Source organism: Neoarius graeffei, chromosome 23 (genome assembly GCF_027579695.1).
Source record: "Neoarius graeffei isolate fNeoGra1 chromosome 23, fNeoGra1.pri, whole genome shotgun sequence".
Taxonomy (NCBI): domain Eukaryota; kingdom Metazoa; phylum Chordata; class Actinopteri; order Siluriformes; family Ariidae; genus Neoarius; species Neoarius graeffei.
Window position 1 is genome coordinate 51,644,451 of NC_083591.1, and position 19,516 is coordinate 51,663,966.

At 40.4% G+C, this 19,516-nt stretch overlaps 2 protein-coding genes and 1 non-coding gene across 3 annotated transcripts in view; 2 read left to right on the forward strand and 1 right to left on the reverse strand.

The window, feature by feature from the left end:
• The first annotated feature begins 2,807 nt into the window (after positions 1-2,807).
• Positions 2,808-4,515, forward strand: LOC132871318 (frizzled-9-like). Its single transcript, XM_060905430.1, has 3 exons — positions 2,808-2,886; positions 3,441-3,918; positions 4,374-4,515. The coding sequence occupies exons 1-3, from the start codon at positions 2,808-2,810 to the stop codon at positions 4,513-4,515; spliced, it is 699 nt and encodes a 232-aa protein (XP_060761413.1).
• Positions 4,516-4,617: 102 nt separating this feature from the next.
• The window catches only part of ghrhra (growth hormone releasing hormone receptor a), a 70,399-nt gene continuing 55,500 nt past the window's right edge, over positions 4,618-19,516 (forward strand). The window contains exons 1-2 of the mRNA XM_060905431.1: positions 4,618-4,629; positions 15,011-15,119. Coding sequence (XP_060761414.1) covers positions 4,618-4,629; positions 15,011-15,119 — 121 coding nt within the window. The remainder of the gene's footprint in view (positions 4,630-15,010; positions 15,120-19,516) is intronic.
• trnal-caa (transfer RNA leucine (anticodon CAA)) lies at positions 4,782-4,864 on the reverse strand. Its single transcript has one exon. It is a non-coding gene; the product is annotated as a tRNA-Leu (tRNA).

Sequence of the window (19,516 nt, forward strand, 5' to 3'; positions counted from 1 at the left end):
AATTTGAAGGTGAAATTAGAGTCAGGTGTTTTCAATCAATGGCATGACAATCAGGTGTGAGTGGGCACCCTGTTTTATTTAAAGAACAGGGATCTATCAAAGTCTGATCTTCACAACACACGTTTGTGGAAGTGTATCATGGCATGAACAAAGGAGATTTCTGAGGACCTCAGAAAAAACATTGATGATGCTCATCAGGCTGGAAAAGGTTACAAAACCATCTCTAAAGAGTTTGGACTCCACCAATCCACAGTCAGATAGATTGTGTACAAATGAAGGAAATTCAGGACCATTCTTACACTCCCCAGGAGTGGTCAACCAACAAAGATCACTCCAAGAGCAAGGCGTGTAATAGTCAGCAAGGTCACAAAGGACCCCAGGGTAACTTCTAAGCAACTGAAGGCCTCTCTCAAATTGGTTAAGGTTAATGTTCATGAGTCTACCATCAGGAGAACACTGAACAAAAATGGTGTGCATGGCAGGGTTGCAAGGATAAAGCCACTGCTCTCCAAAAAGAACATTGCTGCTCATCTGCAGTTTGCTAAAGATCACGTGGACAAGCCAGAAGACTATTGGAAAAATCTTTTGTGGACGGATGAGACCAAAATAGAAATTTTGGTTTAAATGAGAAGCGTTATGTTTGGAGAAAGGAAACCACTGCATTCCAGCATAAGAACCTTATCCCATCTGTGAAACATGGTGGTGGTAGTATCATGGTTTGGGTCTGTTTTGCTGCATCTGGGCCAGGATGGTTTGCCATCATTGATGGAACAATGAATTCTGAATTATACCAGCAAATTCTAAAGGAAAATGTCAGGACATCTGTCCGTGAACTGAATCTCAAGTGAAGGTGGGTCATGCAGCAAGACAACGACCCAAAGCACACAAGTCGTTCTACCAGAGAATGGTTAAAGAAGAATAAAGTTAATGTTTTGGAATGGCCAAGTCAAAGTCCTGACCTTAATTCAATTGAAATGCTGTGCAAGGACCTGGAGCGAGCAGTTCATGTGAGGAAACCCACCAACATCCCAGAGTTGAAGCTGTTCTGTATGGAGGAATGGGCTAAAATTCCTCCAAGCCAGTGTGCAGGACTGATCAACAGTTACCGCAAACGTTTAGTTGCAGTTATTGCTGCACAAGGGGGTCACACCAGATACTGAAAGCAAAGGTTCACATACTTTTGCCACTCACAGATATGTAATATTGGATCACTTTCCTCAATAAATAAATAACCAAGTATAATATTTTTGTCTGAGTTATTTAACTGGGTTCTCTTTATCTACTTTTAGGACTTGTGTGAAAATCTGATGATGTTTTAGGTTATATTTATGCAGAAATGTAGAAAATTCTAAAGGGTTCACAAACTTTCAAGCACCACTGTATGTGTGGTTTTGACCCCTATTATTTAAAAAAGTCAGACTTTTCTGAAGATAAGATGCTTCTACCAACCATCGAGTACCCACAAATCGTGTTCTATCTGGTTTGGCTGACAAAGAATCAAGTCTGACCTTGGACGAAGCATAGCCCATTTTCTGAGTGGGTGCCCAGTCTGGATTGTTTCTATCGTATAATTTGCTGGTGCTGCTAGAAGTGAAATGGTAATACACGTTTTAAAATTATGACAACAACCAAGTGAACCACGACAAGAAAATGCTCATTTTATAGCAAAACTCTAGCAACACAAAATAAAATTCTTCCATGATATTATTGAGAAAGCTTTTGAATCTCACCTGAGATAAAATAATTCCTGCAAACACGAGCTGTTTTGGTTTTAGCCTCTGTTAGATCAGCCCTGCCAATGTTGTTCAGCCGTGCTCGTCTCCTCTCCGTACTAAGCCTCAGAGTTTCCTCGCCCTCTTTACGAATCACGGACGGAATTCTAAAAAATTGGAACCTGCCACGGTCACGAGTACTGTTGTGACCACAACCATATACAGCACAAAGATATGGCAGAGCTAAAAGAACGCTTAAAGCAGTGGAAAAACAAAGAGAGTTGCGCACGCGTGACTATGTTTTGTATGGAATGTCGCTTGACCCCGCGTTTGTATCTCCACCAACATGGCCGACATATGGGTTTCTATTTTACTTTGATGTCACTTGCAAGTCAAGGATTTGATGATCAGAATGTATCTTTTTTTATTTTTCAAGTATTATTATTATTATATCATTTTTCATAAATTACTACTGTCATTTCGCTGGTTTGTTTACATTCTAAGCCGAAATGATTTTGTCGGATGTTTTGTATCAAGTTTTTATTTATTGAATTTGCAAAAAATAAAAATAAAAAAAGCTCTGTTTCTCAAAATCCAGTGAATATGGATCGAATAAAACAGTTATTCCACTCAATCTCGTTGTACATGGCTTATAGCCAACTTGGTGCTATGCGCCTTGCTGGCTATCAGCTCATGTACAACTCGATTACGTGGAATAACTGTTAAATACCGGTATATAGCATGCGTGGTGGTGCAGTGGTTAGCACTGTTGCCTCACAGTAAGACGGTTCTGGGTTCAAACCTCATGGCCAAGGGGGTTCTTTCTGTGTGGGTTTCCAGGTGTTTCTGTCTGTGTGGGTTTCCTCCAAGTGCACTAGTTTTACCCCCTGTCCAAAGACATGCAGTTTGGTTAGCTGGCTATGCTAAATCGCTCTTAAGTGTGAATGGTTGAGAAGAGAAAACCTCTATAATAATTTAGTAGAAGGCAATGGGAAACCATGTCTGTCATCCTAGAAGAATACTTTGATGGCTGAAACCATCAGAGTGGCTGTGGTGATGTGTGTGACGACTCTAAATCACCTATATATATCAGCCATGACCTACCGTAAATTGCAAAAAACCAAAACAGCTCTGGCCTGTCCTCTGAAGGTCTGCTGTGGTATCTGGCACCAAGGTATTCGCAGCAAATCCTTTTAGTCCTGTAAGTTGTCCAGATCCGCTGTGGATCAGATTTGTTTGTCCAGCACATCCTGCAGGTGCTCGAGCTGGTCAATATGTTGAATATTTAATCTTCAAGATTCTAGGTCCTTATTTAAATGTAAGTAAATGTGTAATATTGATCACCACTACGGTGGTGTAGTGGTGAGTGCTGTCGCCTCACAGCAAGAAGGTCCTGGGTTCGAGCCCCGGAGCTGGCGAGGGCCTTTCTGTGTGGAGTTTGCATGTTCTCCCCGTGTCCGCGTGGGTTTCCTCCAGGTGCTCTGGTTTCCCCCACAGTCCAAAGACATGCAGGTTAGGTTAACTGGTGACTCTAAATTGACCGTAGGTGTGAATGGTTGTCTGTGTCTATGTGTCAGCCCTGTGATGACCTGGTGACTTGTCCAGGGTGTACCCCGTCTCTCGCCCGTAGTCAGCTGGGATAGGCTCCAGCTTGCCTGCGACCCTGTAGAACAGGATAAAGTGGCTAGAGATGATGAGATGATCACCGCTATAATGTTTACTCTGTAGCCTTCATCATCCACTCAGTAGTTGTGGCAGAGAACATTACCTGCGACGGTGAGAATGAGGAGCTTTATATTATTCAAGAGGGGCTTGAGAGCTCAGGCTGCACCATAGTCTTCCTCATTCTGTACTATTTCAGCATGGCCAGTTCAATCTGGTGGGTCATTCTCACACTCACTTGGTTCCTGGCTGCAGGAAACAAATGGGGTAATGAAACCGTCGAGTCTCACAGCAGCTATTTTCATATGGTCGCCTGGGGCTTACTGGCACTAAAGACTATAGTCATCCTCACAATGAGGAAGGTGGCAGGCGATGAGCTGACTTGGCTGTGCTATGTGGGCAGCATGGACGTGGGGGTGCTGTCCTGCTACCTTGTCATCGGGACGTCATTCATCCTCACCAGCTTTGTTGCACTTTTCCACATTTGGAAGGTGATGAAAACCGAAGGCTCCAACATGGAAAAGCTGGAAAAGCTAATGGTTACGTGTGAAATATTATCGTCTCCTATTATTTGCTGATCATTTCCATCAAGTAGTGAACTTGAATGAAAACTCGACGAATGGTTTTCTGTAGGAATTATTTTGGTTACTATTAAATACCAAAAGAGCCTAATGGGGCCTTCTGTCTTGTACATATGATTATTGTGGGAATTAAATAAACCAAAATCAGAAAACCCATGAGGAACAAAACAATCCTTCAAAAAAGACCTGGAGAGGCCACCAATAGCCAAATCAGAAGCCGCAGGATCTTTTTCAATGATGGCACTCCCCACTTATTCTTGAGCTACAATGCTGCTTGTTGTCTCAGCTAAACTTCAGCTTTTACCAGGAGTGGGGCTTGAACCCACAAGGACATCTGTCCATTAGCGCTTAAGGCCAGAAGTTAATTTCAAACTAGTTTAATGATTAGCCAGCATGTGCCCCCGGACACTGTCTCCAGAGTTCCCAGCTCCACTCCTACAGTGTCCCCAGCCTTGCGGATCAATTTATTGAGTCTCTTGGCGTCCATTGACTTTAGTCTACTTTCCCAGCACACTGGAGAGCTCTGGCTGCCACAGACTCATAAAGCATCCTCAGCATAATCCTGCAGATGTTGAAGGAGCACAACCTTCTCAAAAAGTAGAAACAGTTTTGGCCCTTCTTTTATATGGCCTCTATATTTTTCAGTCCAGTCAATTGTCAAAATGCACCTTCAGGTACTTGTAGTCCTCCACAATGTTCCACAGTGACTGCATGAGGGGTTACCAGTGCCTTGTTTGCTTAACCAGTGCCTTAACCTCTCAGTCATCCTGGTGTATATCTGCATAGAAATTCATTTCAGGAACTCTTTAAAGAAAAGCTTTGCTTTTACCAGGAGTGGGACTTGAACCCACGAGGGCACCTGTCCATTGGAACTTGAGGCCAACGCCTTAACCACTTGGCCATCCTGGTGGGCTTGTATGTAGATATTCATTTCTGGCTAGTTTAATGATTAATACGTTTCTGCCATTACATAAAGTTATGTAAATTAAACATTTGGGTTTACCAGGAGTGGGATTTGAACCTACAAAGCCACCTGTCCCTTGGCTCTTAAGTTCAACATGGGACTTGTAATAATGTATCCATGGAATTTATGATATTGCCTTGAAACAACACAATGAAACTTGTCAGTACAAAACATTTTGAGAAAGACAAAACTCACTTGAGCAATCAGAGCAAAACTACTTCTGTTAAAAGTAGACTGCCTTTCAGATTTTTCAAGTGTAGGTCAAAAAAAATAATTTTTCCTGACACCCAATTATTTTTGTTTAGTGGACTGAAAACTACTGAATTCGAATCACAGACTTCCAATTTTATTTTCTTAATAGAACAATTAATGAATTTAAGGCCACGTGGCCCTAAATTCTCCGCTATTTTTTCCTGCTTCACCATGACTCAATTCAAGATACTACGTCATGCATCATGTGGTGGGCTTTCCCTGTTTGTGCAAGGCATTGTGGGATACAAATTTGGAACAGGACGTGAGTGTGCGAATGAAATGTGAAAGACCGACTACAGTAACGGAAAGAAAGCGAGAAGAAAACCCGTTATGTTATATACGAAGGAAAGGAAACGCAGGACCAAACTAATAAATATCGGCGCTCAGCGAGCACCTCGGTGTGATCAGCTGTTTGTTGAGCGACAGAATGATGGAACTGTCAGTGCACGCTCAAAGGTAAACCTGCACATACAGTACACACACACGGACTTCCCTTCCTATATCTGCTTTACTGCGTGAAGCGAGTGATTTCATGCACATTATTTGCTTTAATACCCTCAAATTAAATAACTTCCCAGCCACAGAACAGAACGGCCTGATATTTTGTGAGATATTACAGAAATAAACGTATATCACAATGACCAAATTTCAGCAGGAACTAAATTTCACCGATTTTATGAAATCAAAAGGGCGTCTAGCTTTAAATTAAAGACGATTTTCATCATAAAATCACTAATGATAATCCTCTTGGAAAGTGGCATATAATGATTACCAACTGATTCTTGAGACACCTTGTATTTATGTCTGTGTAAATATACTGTATTTGAAATCTCTGCTTTCTTTCTTTTTTTTTTTTTAATTCCCAGGCAACCGTGTGCTTTATCAAGCTGTGATCACACCACAGTCCTGTCATCTCGAAATTACTGCAATCGCAAGCTTCCATCTGCTCTAATAAGATGTAATTACCAGTCAGAAAATGGTGCCAAGACTGAAACAGAACCAGCGTGGCCAAGGGCTGTTCACGCTTCATCCACTGCCCAGGGAGTGATGCCCATGTTGGATCAAAAACAACTCCTGCTATATCCTCTATGCTAGCAAAGCATGCTAAAGGGTAAAAGGATTGTTCTGGGGTTGGGGATAGACAGAACTTGAGACAAATTACGTTGGATATGTTGGACGGACTGATTTGTTTGCAGTCCATTTCATAATTCAGCAGCCATTTATTGGTCACAAATAAAATGGGTTTTCTCCAGGTTCTCTAGTTTCCTCCAATTTCAAAAAATACATACTGGTAAGTGGATCGCCTGGAGGTGTGATGAGTATGTGAATAGTGCCCTGAGACTGATAGGCATCACATCCAGGATGTATTCCTTTCTCATGCCCACTGCTCCCGGGATAAACTCCAGATCCAAATGTTAACAATGTATGAATAGTAAATAAAAAAGGTTTGTTATTTTGTTGGCTTGACATACTGTTTTGCTTCTCCTTCTTCTTAGTATAAAATCCTACTACTCACCTTCAAAGCTCTCCATAATCTTGCTCCTTCTTACATCTGTGATCTTCTGACCCTTTATACTCCATCCCGCTCTCTCAGATCCTCTAGCTGTTCCTCGCACCAGACTCTCTACCCTGGGTGGCAGGTCCTTCAGCACCATGGCCCCCAAGCTCTGGAATTCCCTTCCTCAACCCCTCCATGATTGTTCTTCCCTTCTTTTCTTCAAATTTCATCTCAAAACCTTTCTGTTTCATGAACACTTCTCCTTCACCACTGCATAAACTCACCACTCTTTAGCAACTTCTTTTTTGTGTGTTGTTTTCTTTGACCTATGTAAAGCGACCTTGAGTTTGAGAAAGGCGCTATATAAATGTAACTTCTTCTTCTTCTTCTTCTTCTTCTTCATTTCACAGGTCAACAACCAAAACAATGTAATATCGTTTAACTCTTTTAGTGTGTTTAGCATTACAACCAATATCAAAGTTCATCCAGGAAATTTAACCTCCTCGTTTTTATTGATGATAATTATCCCCCGCCCAAATGAAGTTGGATGGGGGATATAGAAACGGGTTCCGTCCATCTGTCCAGTCACGTTTTTGTTTCTGGGCCATATCTTTAAAACTACTGAAGATATCTTCATGAAACTTTGTATAGATATCAAGCAACATGTGAACTGGTGCCTTTTGCTATTTTGGATTTTTGAAAAAAAAAAATTTCAAATTTTTTCATAGAAAATAGATTTTGACTTAATTTCGAAGAGCAATGTTCGTTTCTGGAGCATACATCCAAACCTATTCATGATACAGATTTGAAACTTGGTATACATGTTAACAAGGTGATGTAGATGTGCTTTTTCATACGAAGAAATTTGAGAAATTTTAATTTTTCATGTTTCCATGGAAACAATTTCAGACTTAGTCTCTCAGGTTAGTCTTAGGGGTAGGTTTTGTTTTTGGAGCAGAACTTGAAAACTATGAGCGGTATGCTCTTGAAAGTTGGTTTACAGGTATGTGTTGATTAAGTAATGTATATGTGCCTTTTGATGCTAAGAAATGTGAGAAATTTTAATTTTTAGCTCATTTGGACCAAAGGTCCGGTGGGTTTATGCCATGGGCTGCTGAGGTCAGTGTAAAGAGGTAGGGTTGGGTTCCTGCAGCAGAACCTGAAAAGTGTGACAAATAATATCTTGAAACTTGGTATATAGTTGGTATATAGGGCGGGGGATATACAGTGCTCAGCATAAATGAGTACATCCCCTTTGAAAAGTAACATTTTAAACAATATCTCAATGAACACAAACAATTTCCAAAAATTGTTGACAAGACAAAGTTTAATATAACATCTGTTTAACTTATAACGTGAAAGTACGGTTAATAATATAACTTAGATTACACATTTTTCAGTTTTACTCAAATTAGGGTGGTGCAAAAATGAGTACACCCCACAACAAAAACTACTACATCTAGTACTTTGTATGGCCTCCATGATTTTTAATGACAGCACCAAGTCTTTGAGGCATGGAACATCAATCTTTTTCCATTCTTCAACAATGACCTCTTTTAGTGACTGGATGCTGGATGGAGAGTGATGCTCAACTTGTCTCTTCAGAATTCCCTAAAGAAAATAATTTCTTTCCACCACAAAGGTGAAGGCTACAAGAAGATCAGCAAAGCTTTACTTATCAGTCAGAATACTGTAGCAAAAGTGGTACAAAAATTTAAGAAGGATGGAACTGCAACCATCTCACAGAAACATCCAGGTCGTCCATGGAAGTTAACACCTCGACAGGAGCGTCTTCTGATGAGAAGGGTTGAAGAAAATCGGCATGCAAGTTCACTGCAGTTATCTAAAGAAGTAGAAAGCCAAACTGGGGTGACTATTTCCTGTGACACAATACGGCGTACACTGCAGAGGAATGGCATGCATGGATGCCGTCCACGAAAGAAGCCTCTCCTAAAGCCCAGGCACAAAAAAGCCCGCCTAGAGTTTGCCAGGGCCCATGCTGACAAAGATGAAGACTACTGGGACTCTATACTCTGGAGTGATGAGAACAAGATAAATGTTTTTGGAACTGATGGCTTCAAAACTGTATGGCATCGCAAAGGTGAGGAATACAAAGAAAAATGCATGGTGCCCACAGTGAAACATGGTGGTGGCAGTGTCCTTATGTGGGGCTGCATGAGTGCTGCTGGTGTCGGGGAGCTGCATTTCATTGATGGCATCATGAATTCACAGATGTATTGTTCTATACTGAAAGAGAAGATGCTACCATCACTCCATGCCCTTGGTCGTCGTGCACTTTTCCAACATGACTAAACACACATCTAAGGCCACTGTTGGATTTCTGAAGAAAAACAGGGTGAAAGTGATTCAGTGGCCAAGTATGTCTCCTGATCTGAACCCAATCGAACACCTATGGGGAATTCTGAAGAGACAAGTTGAGCATCACTCTCCATCCAGCATCCAGTCACTAAAAGAGGTCATTGTTGAAGAATGGAAAAAGATTGATGTTGCAAAATGTCACCAACTTGTTCATTCCATGCCTAGAAGACTTGGTGCTGTCATTAAAAATCATGGAGGCCATACAAAGTACTAGATGTAGTAGTTTTTGTTGTGGGGTGTACTCATTTTTGCACCACCTTAATTTGAGTAAAACTGAAAAACGTGTAATCTAAGTTATATTATTAACCTTACTTTCACGTTATAAGTTAAACAGATATTATATTAAACTTTGTCTTGTCAACATTTTGGAAATTGTTTGTGTTCATTGAGATATTGTTTAAAATGTTACTTTTCAAAGGGGGTGCACTCATTTACGCTCAGCACTGTAGATGACTGTCTTCTTATCTTTTTTTCACACAAAAAGTCCAACCAGCTTGTTGAAATTGACGAATGGTCAGCGTTTGAATATTCTGTTACATCTGTACAGAAAATGTCACACATGAATCATTACATGATTCATACGTGAATATTACACATGTGATGTTTCGACACGAATGTGATATTTTCCACATGTAGTATTTTTTTTCCATATGATTAATTTATTTTCACATATTACTACAACCCCGATTCCAAAAAAGTTGGGACAAAGTACAAATTGTAAATAAAAACGGAATGCAATGATGTGGAAGTTTCAAAATTCCATATTTTATTCAGAATAGAACATAGATGACATATCAAATGTTTAAACTGAGAAAATGTATCATTTAAAGAGAAAAATTAGGTGATTTTAAATTTCATGACAACAACACATCTCAAAAAAGTTGGGACAAGGCCATGTTTACCACTGTGAGACATCCCCTTTTCTCTTTACAACAGTCTGTAAACGTCTGCGGACTGAGGAGACAAGTTGCTCATGTTTAGGGATAGGAATGTTAACCCATTCTTGTCTAATGTAGGATTCTAGTTGCGCAACTGTCTTAGGTCTTTTTTGTCGTATCTTCCGTTTTATGATGCGCCAAATGTTTTCTATGGGTGAAAGATCTGGACTGCAGGCTGGCCAGTTCAGTACCCGGACCCTTCTTCTACACAGCCATGATGCTGTAATTGATGCAGTATGTGGTTTGGCATTGTCATGTTGGAAAATGCAAGGTCTTCCCTGAAAGAGATGTCGTCTGGATGGGAGCATATGTTGCTCTAGAACCTGGATTTACCTTTCAGCATTGATGGTGTCTTTCCAGATGTGTAAGCTGCCCATGCCACACGCACTAATGCAACCCCATACCATCAGAGATGCAGGCTTCTGAACTGAGCGCTGATAACTACTTGGGTCATCCTTCTCCTCTTTAGTCCAAATGACACAGCGTCTCTGATTTCCATAAAGAACTTCAAATTTTGATTCGTCTGACCACAGAACAGTTTTCCACTTTGCCACAGTCCATTTTAAATGAGCCTTGGCCCAGAGAAGACGTCTGCGCTTCTGGATCATGTTTAGATACGGCTTCTTCTTTGAACTATAGAGTTTTAACTGGCAACGGCGGATGGCACGGTGAATTGTGTTCACAGATAATGTTCTCTGGAAATATTCCTGAGCCCATTTTGTGATTTCCAGAACAGAAGCATGCCTGTATGTGATGCAGTGCCGTCTAAGGGCCCGAAGATCACAGGCACCCAGTATGGTTTTCCGGCCTTGACCCTTACGCACAGAGATTCTTCCAGATTCTCTGAATCTTTTGATGATATTATGCACTGTAGATGATGATATGTTTAAACTCTTTGCAATTTTACACTGTCGAACTCCTTTCTGATATTGCTCCACTATTTGTCGGCGCAGAATTAGGGGGATTGGTGATCCTCTTCCCATCTTTACTTTTGAGAGCCGCTGCCACTCCAAGATGCTCTTTTTATACCCAGTCATGTTAATGATCTATTGCCAATTGACCTAATGAGTTGCAATTTGGTCCTCCAGCTGTTCCTTTTTTGTACCTTTAACTTTTCCAGCCTCTTATTGCCCCTGTCCCAACTTTTTTGAGATGTGTTGCTGTCATGAAATTTCAAATGAGCCAATATTTGGCATGAAATTTCAAAATGTCTCACTTTCAACATTTGATATGTTGTCTATGTTCTATTGTGAATACAATATCAGTTTTTGAGATTTGTAAATTATTGCATTCCGTTTTTATTTACAGTTTGTACTTTGTCCCAACTTTTTTGGAATCGGGGTTGTATAACATGAGCCAAGTAGGTGGTTCAGTTAGTCAGTTATTCACCTGATGTCATGTGTTTAATTGAATTCACAGATGCAATTTCATGTCTTCGCCGATTACTCATATAATCAGGTGTGAAATATATTTATATTACAGTACTCTATAAATATAATAGTATAGTGTGAGTCATATAGTCCTCGAATGCAGTGTGATATTCTGAAGCACACTTTATTAGGGCAGTATGGCTTGAGACAGAGCTTGTGTGTGTGTGTGTGTGTGTGAGAGAGAGAGAGAGAGAGAACTGGTGTGTATCTCTCTCCTGTCCTCGGCTGCAGCCTCTCCAACAGGATGCGCTCTCCTGACTGAGGAAATCTGTCCGATCTCCATGTTTCAGCCTGCGTTCTATTGCTTTTGAACAAAATGAACGGGTTTTGACTTCAGATTCTGGTGGATTATTTTGGGTAATTACATTAAAGCCACTCGGATATCAGGGGACTGTTATGGCCAGTTTGCACATGAATATGTTTTATTTGTGGATGCTCAGCTATTTTTGGAGAACTGTGAGTTTCTGCCTTTTTAAAAAAATAACTTTTATTGTTTATTGCTTTATAAATGTTGTGGTTTTGTTTAAAAAACTGATTAAAGTAGGTTGCTTTGTAGGGAGAAATAAACAGTTTAAAAGGGTGTTGATGACAACTACAGCAATTTATTTATTTGTAATAATAATAATAATAATAAAGAAATATTCATATTTAAAGTGATTTTTAATATATTTCATTATTTAATTTTAAATAGAAAGAATAACAATAAATAGGGGTCAAATAATACTGAACATAAGGAATATACACAGATCAGACATAACATTATGACCACTGACAGGTGACGCGAATAACAGTGATTATTCTATCCACATTCACTGGAGGGCGGCACGGTGGTGTAGTGGTTAGCGCTGTCGCCTCACAGCAAGAAGGTCCTGGGTTCGAGCCCCATGGCCGGTGAGGGCCTTTCTGTGCGGAGTTTGCATGTTCTCCCCGTGTCCGCGTGGGTTTCCTCCGGGTGCTCCGGTTTCCCCCACAGTCCAAAGACATGCAGGTTAGGTTAACTGGTGACTCTAAATTGACCATAGGTGTGAATGTGAGTGTGAATGGTTGTCTGTGTCTATGTGTCAGCCCTGTGATGACCTGGCGACTTGTCCAGGGTGTACCCCGCCTTTCGCCTGTAGTCAGCTGGGATAGGCTCCAGCTTGCCTGCGACCCTGTAGAACAGGATAAAGCGGCTAGAGATAATGAGATGAGACATTCACTGGATATGAGCAATCGTGCACTCTGATTGACTACTCTACTACTAGGATATTCGCTCATATACCATGAGTAGAGAAAAACAAAATGGCGGCGCATGCTGCTGAACCAACCAAGGACAAAATAAAAAAAGAACATATCTTTTTTTAAAAATTATTTTTCAAGAATTATTATTACAGCATTTTTTCACAAATTGCTCCTGTCATGGTTTGTTTACATTCTTCATCTTTAAGCATTAAAATTTGTTGAATTTTTTTTTAGACGGATTCAAAAGCTCAAAGAAGTTTGAAAATTACAGAACTGAAGTGTCCAAGGAAGAATTAAATAAATGTTTAAAGCTGTTCTGTACCTCGGCACGACAGTAAGATGACACTTTCTACAAAAACAGCACTAAAGTCAATCCGTGCAGCAATTGATACAGTAGGTGTTTAAGAAGTCCACCTTTAAGAAGTGGAAATGATTTTGTCGGACGTTTTGTATAAAGTTTTTATTTATCAAATTTGCAAAAAATAAAAATGCTCTGTTTCTCAAAATCCAGTGAATGTGGATAGAATAAAGCTGTTATTCCACTCAATCTCATCATACATGGCTTATAGATTGCTATCAGCTCATGTACGACTCAATTTTGTGGAATAACTGTTCATCTCATCTCATTATCTCTAGCCGCTTTATCCTTCTACAGGGTCGCAGGCAAGCTGGAGCCTATCCCAGCTGACTACGGGCGAAAGGCGGGGTACACCCTGGACAAGTCGCCAGGTCATCACAGGGCTGACACATAGACACAGACAACCATTCACACTCACATTCACACCTACGGTCAATTTAGAGTCACCAGTTAACCTAACCTGCATGTCTTTGGACTGTGGGGGAAACCGGAGCACCCGGAGGAAACCCACGCGGACACGGGGAGAACATGCAAACTCCACACAGAAAGGCCCTCGCCGGCCACAGGGCTCGAGCCCAGGACCTTCTTGCTGTGAGGCGACAGCGCTAACCACTACACCACCGTGCCGCCCGGAATAACTGTTAATTATCTAATTACAGTGGCACCTGTCAAGGGGTGGGATATATTAGGCAGCAAAAGAACAGTCAGTTCTTGAAGTTGATGTGTTGGAAGCAGGAAAAATGGGCAAGCATAGTGCAAGTGAGCGACTTTGATAAGGGCCAAATAGTGATGGTGAGATGACTGGGTCTGAGCATTTCCAAAATGGCACATCTTGTGGGGTGTTCCCAGTATGCAGGGGTTAGTGCCTACCAAAAGTGGTCCAAGAATCCAAAGGACAACTGGTGAACCGGCGACAGGGTCATGGGTGTCGAAGGCTCATTGATTTGCATGGAGCATGAAGGCTAGCTCATATGGTCCAATCCCACAGAAGAGCTCCTGTAGCACAAACTGCTGAAAAAGTTAATCCCGACACCTTTTTGTTTTCACCAACATTCACTTTTTCAGCAATTTGTAAAAACTGTAATTATTCTGTAAATATTCAAACAATCCTTCGCAGCAAGGATCTTTTATAACAAATATGAAAAGCTATTGTGTAGCACTTTAATAAATCCGGCTGCTTTTTTCTCTATGGCCATGCTAATCACAGATCAGATTAATTTTAGTTGCTCTGGACTTTAAGCGCTGCATCTTTCTAATAAGACACTTCCTTCAAGTGTGCTTGAGAATCATGTGTCCACTGTAGCCACTTGTCTCACGTTATCAATAATCTTAAAATTCAGATATTAAACAAACATGGCTCAGGTTCTCAATGGATGCATGTAACAAAATATATGAGAAATTAATTTCTGTAGTTTTTTAAATTTAATTTCAATTCATGCTTCAAGACAGGAAAGTAATATAATATAATGGCGGCATAGTGGTTAGCACTGTTGCCTTACAGCAAGAAGGTCCGGGTTCGAGCCCCGTGGCCGGCGGGGGCCTTTCTGTGCGGAGTTTGCATGTTCTCCCCATGTCCGCGTGGGTTTCCTCCGGGTGCTCCGGTTTCCCCCACAGTCCAAAGACATGCAGGTTAGGTTAACTGGTGACTCTAAATTGACCGTAGGTGTGAATGTGAGTGTGAATGGTTGTCTGTGTCTATGTGTCAGCCCTGTGATGACCTGGCGACTTGTCCAGGGTGTACTCCGCCTTTCGCCCGTAGTCAGCTGGGATAGGCTCCAGCTTGCCTGCGACCCTGTAGAACAGGATAAAGTGGCTAGAGATAATGAGATGAGATAATATAATATAATGGCATGATGATTGTGTATGGGTTTCTGTGATGTTGCTCAGGACTAAATTACTCATGGAGCATAAACAGAAAAATAAATAAAACACTACATTAAAAGAAAAAAAACCCTAACATCTCACTTTGATCATTACGGCTTGATTTAATCTTTCCATATGCACTGGGTCTGCAGGTGGAGGCCATCCACCCGGATTGCGCCATCATCTCACAGCACATGAAGGCTCAGGAGCTCTGCAGTCAGACCAAGAAGAAAGAGAGCAAGAACCAGACAGAACCTCTGGGTATCCACATGAGCATCTTATTCTACCCTCTCATAAGCTTTTTCCATGTATCCAGAATGCTGCTGGTTCACATAGCGCTGGGCAACATGACTGTATAATATATCCACATTCACTGGATATGAGCAATCGCACACTCTGATTGTCTACTCTACTACTAGGATATCAGCTCATATACCATGAGTAGAGAAAAACAAAATGGCAGAGTATGTTGCTGAACCATCCGAGGACGAAATAAAAACTCTACTTGAAAACTAAACCCTAAAAAAATACAAAAAAAGCAACAAAATATGGAATGAAAGTATTTGATGGTAAGAACTTATCTTTTTTATTTTTTAAGAATTATTTATATTATTATCGCATTTTTCACAAATTGCTCCGGTCATTTCACCAGTTTGTTTACATTCTAAGTGGAAATTATTTTGTCGGACGTTTTGTATAAAGCTTTTATTGATCGAATTTGCAAAAAGTAAAAATAGAAATGCTCTGTTTCTCAAAATCCAGTGAATGTGGATAGAATAAAACAGTTATTCCACTCAATCTCGTCGTACATGGCTTATAGCCGACTTGGTGCTATGCGACTCGTCGGCTATCAGCTCATGTACGACTTGATTTCATGGAATAACTGTTAAATATACCGTATAACAATACATTTCTGAGTAATTGCGTGCATTGTGGTATCTGTGTATCTGTGTAAACTGTTGCAAAATGTCAAGATGTTAACTAAAAATATTCCGTTGCGATGCTACTCCTTTCCTGAAGGTTAGTTCGCAATCCTTCATCTCGTGCTTGACACCATGTATCAAAGAATACCATGAAATGTGTTTAATCATATCCTACACTCCTATGTTAGCAAAATTAGTGACCCTTTTCAAGAACCAGCCCATATTTCCACCGTGTTAAGACTTAAATCATTCAGAGAACAGATACAGCTGTCCTTACGTACTAGGAGAACCTTCTAGTAGCGGTCCTAGAACTGTCTAAACTGGTTTTACGAATATATTTTAAGATCCAAATTTGAATCCTTCACCGTCTCTACCAGTGGCGGCTGGTAGTCTTTCAAACAGGGGAGGCTGGTCGGGTACGATATTTCCAGATTTTAAAAGAAAAAAGAAAAAACACATCAATTTTGCCCATACTCTTGCCTCTGATCTGGCTGATTGTTGGCAGGGTCACAAACTGTGAAATAGCAGGTTCTTTTGGCCCATTAGCCTACTGTCCAATATACATGATGATGGTGTTGGGGGGGTATATTTTAACATTTTATATTTTAAAATTGTGGCATGTTGTTTAAAAATTTATCATTATTGAAAGCAGCTCTTTGTCAGGAACCTCAGCAGTAACAGCAGAGTGTTCTGGAATAGGCACAAGCACTGACCTTGAGGAGCCAAACATAGAGCTGGGTGCCACACATTTCATTCAATGACACTTTCCCTATATTTTACTTATTTTGACTGAGAAATGTTTTATTGACAATTTTGATAACCCTTCACTTTTAATCCAGGTCTGTAGTGTGAAATGTTCTCGGCTGTGTTTTTGTTTAAAAATGTTTTCCAAATTGTAGCTGTGTTTAATTCATATCCAGAAAATATATATTCCAATATAATATACTCAGCATAAACATTTTAAATAGATTCTATATTTTTGGTCCATCCATGACATATTACTAAAGTAGCCTATTTACTGTTGTTGATGTGGGTCACTTGCTGTTAGCCAATTCACTTTCTCGTACCAGGAGAGCTGAAAGGAACGAGCATTATTCCCTACCTTTTTCACCAAGTCAATTTGAGGCGTTGGTCTACCCTGCTCTTTAATTTTAATTTTTTCCTCGAAAGGAAGACTGGCAAATGGCTTCGCCAAAATTAAATCAGCAATGCTTGGCATCCGTGCGCAGCTTTCTTGCTAGCTGACTAGCCCCCTCAAGTTCAAGTTCAGTCACTCAAATAAACGGAATTTCTGGAACTAAGATAGCAAACTTGACAACACTATATTTACACTTTATTTACAATGAAAATATATACAAACTAAAAAAGCTGGTAGAAACCGTATGTAATGAATGAAATCGAAATGTAAGCTGATCTCTTACAATACACCACAGCACTTGCGAATCTGCATGGGACTGAACTGAGATTCACCGCTGCCTGTCTATATTTGAAATGAGCTGTCAATCAAAGAAAATATCTGGCCGCTTTCACCAATCACCAGTCTCCTCGCGGAAAGCTTTGCCATGTCCCTCCCATGTGAGGCTCGGAGTCCATGGGTGGGCATTTTCGCAGTATTTGTCCAATAACCGTCTTGCATTTTGAAATTGAAAAGCGCATAGCTCCCAAATGCCGTTGAAGTCCACTGAGGCTGGGAGTCCGTGAGACTCCGTGGGCGGGCGTTTTCGCAGTATTTGTCCAATAACCGTCTTGCATTTTGATATTGAAAAGCGCATAGCTCCCAAATGCCATTGAAGTCCACTGAGGCTGGGCTGCATCGCGCTGTCACGAAGGGGAAAAACTCACGCACACATTAGGCGAACTGGGGAAAGTTATAACGGAATGATTTCGCACTGTAGTTGGGTTGAGCACATATATTTCTATGATTCTGGATCTGAAATAGCAATGTTATAAGGTTGGCTATAACATAAGCCTAGTGCAATTCATCCTACACGATGTTCGTCATTTTTAGAGGAGGCTGAGCCTCCCTCGTTGTCTTAGAGCAATCGCCCGTGGTCTCTACACAAAACAAATATAATATCATGTATAACACAGCACTGTTGAGTTCTTCACTCTGATTGGTCAGAAGGTCTTGATTCATTTTCTGTAACAGCGACGATTTGTATGGCAGACATTTATGTTACGGAAATGCTCTTATGGATAAGTTTATTATCGGGTTATGTGTTTTGCTAGTATGCTAGTGCTCAAATTGCTTTGGTAGTATTAGCATTAGCATTAGAAATATAATCCTATTGAGTGCGTTGAACAGAATAACTGTGACTATAGAAATGTTCTTCGGAAAAATGAATCGACTTTGGACATTTGTAAGAAGTCTGAGAAGAACGTTACCTTCTTAGCTAGCTATCTAAGCTACCTAAGTGAAAGTGCGCAAAATAAACCAAATGACCCAAACGATACAGTACTGTGTAAAAGTCTTAGGCACCTTATTTTTTTTCATAGAAATTTTGTTATAGATTTCTATTATATAACTTCTACATTATCGAGTCAGTACAAAAACATTTTAGAGTTCTACTTTTCAGTTGAAAAAAAAAGAAAACATAATGAAGGCTACTGGGTTTTGGTGCAAAATTAAGAAGCGAGTGTGTCAGTCAAAGTGTCCAGACTGTGTCACTGTGGCTGGTTCTGTAAGACGCTCAGTAAAACCTACAGCTCGTTTCCTTATAAAACTGCACCAATTAGACCTCAGACTACTATTTTTTTAAAGCAAAGGGTCGTCTCACACCAAATATCGACTTTGTTTCATTTATTATGGCTTACTGCTTACTGTTTATAGTTTTTTTTTAATGTTGAAACATTTCATTTCATTATTTTTAAGCCATTTTTGGTCTCCAGCATTTCTTTACATGTCCCTCAGACTTTTGCACATCACTGTATGTTGGTTATGCAGTATCTACTGTATATGGTGCGTTGACATAAACGTCATTCAGTAAGACCTGAACCTGAGCACACTTCATCAGAAATAGATGCATCTCCATAATGAGCTTTTCTTTACCTCGTTACTGTAATTAAACATGGCAGGATGTCTGGTGCATGATGTTACATGAAGAGATAAATGGTAACTAGTTTCAGGTCATTTTCAACCCTGAGTCTGTTCTGCATCCTGACAAACTGAAACAATTCCAAACGTAGCTCTGGATGCCGTAGAGTTCAATTCCACAGCCTTGTATTTGAATCGACGTTTGTAGGCAGGAGTGAGATTAGATTTGAGATGGAATTTTGCATTACATGATGACACAAGTGCCCATGAAGCTGCTTCTGTTTGATCCTCGTCTTCCTCAAATGAATAAAATGAACCGGACCCGAGTAAAATGACAGGCAGCGTGAGCCAAGACATCAATTCTAATCTCCACAGTGATTTCCGGAGGCATTGTGTAAATGAAAAGAGTTGTGTCTCCTGTTGATTCCACCTCTCCCAGTAGATCTGCTCTCCAAATGGAGGTGCTATAAATAGAAGTGAGTTAGTGGAAGAGCACTGGCCGAGAGACAGGACAAGCATTCGAGACCGTGTTAACTGACCCAAATGGAAGGAAAAAGGTAATACTTTCTATACTTCAGGAATCTTACATTGTCTGACCTTAAATTAGTAGTTTGAATTTTTTGTCAGATATTCTCAATTTTGTCATTAAAAAAATTCATGAAGTCGTTGCATCTACAACCCCGATTCCAAAAAAGTTGGGA

Bases quoted from the DNA above. Each gene is read 5' to 3' on its own strand.
- LOC132871318 (XM_060905430.1), top strand. From the start codon at position 2,808: ATGACCTACCGTAAATTGCAAAAAACCAAAACAGCTCTGGCCTGTCCT. The intron at 2,887-3,440 runs GTATTCGCAGCA...TTTACTCTGTAG, and splicing joins CTGTGGTATCTGGCACCAAG to CCTTCATCATCCACTCAGTA. The intron at 3,919-4,373 runs GTGTGAAATATT...CACTGTCTCCAG, and splicing joins CTGGAAAAGCTAATGGTTAC to AGTTCCCAGCTCCACTCCTA.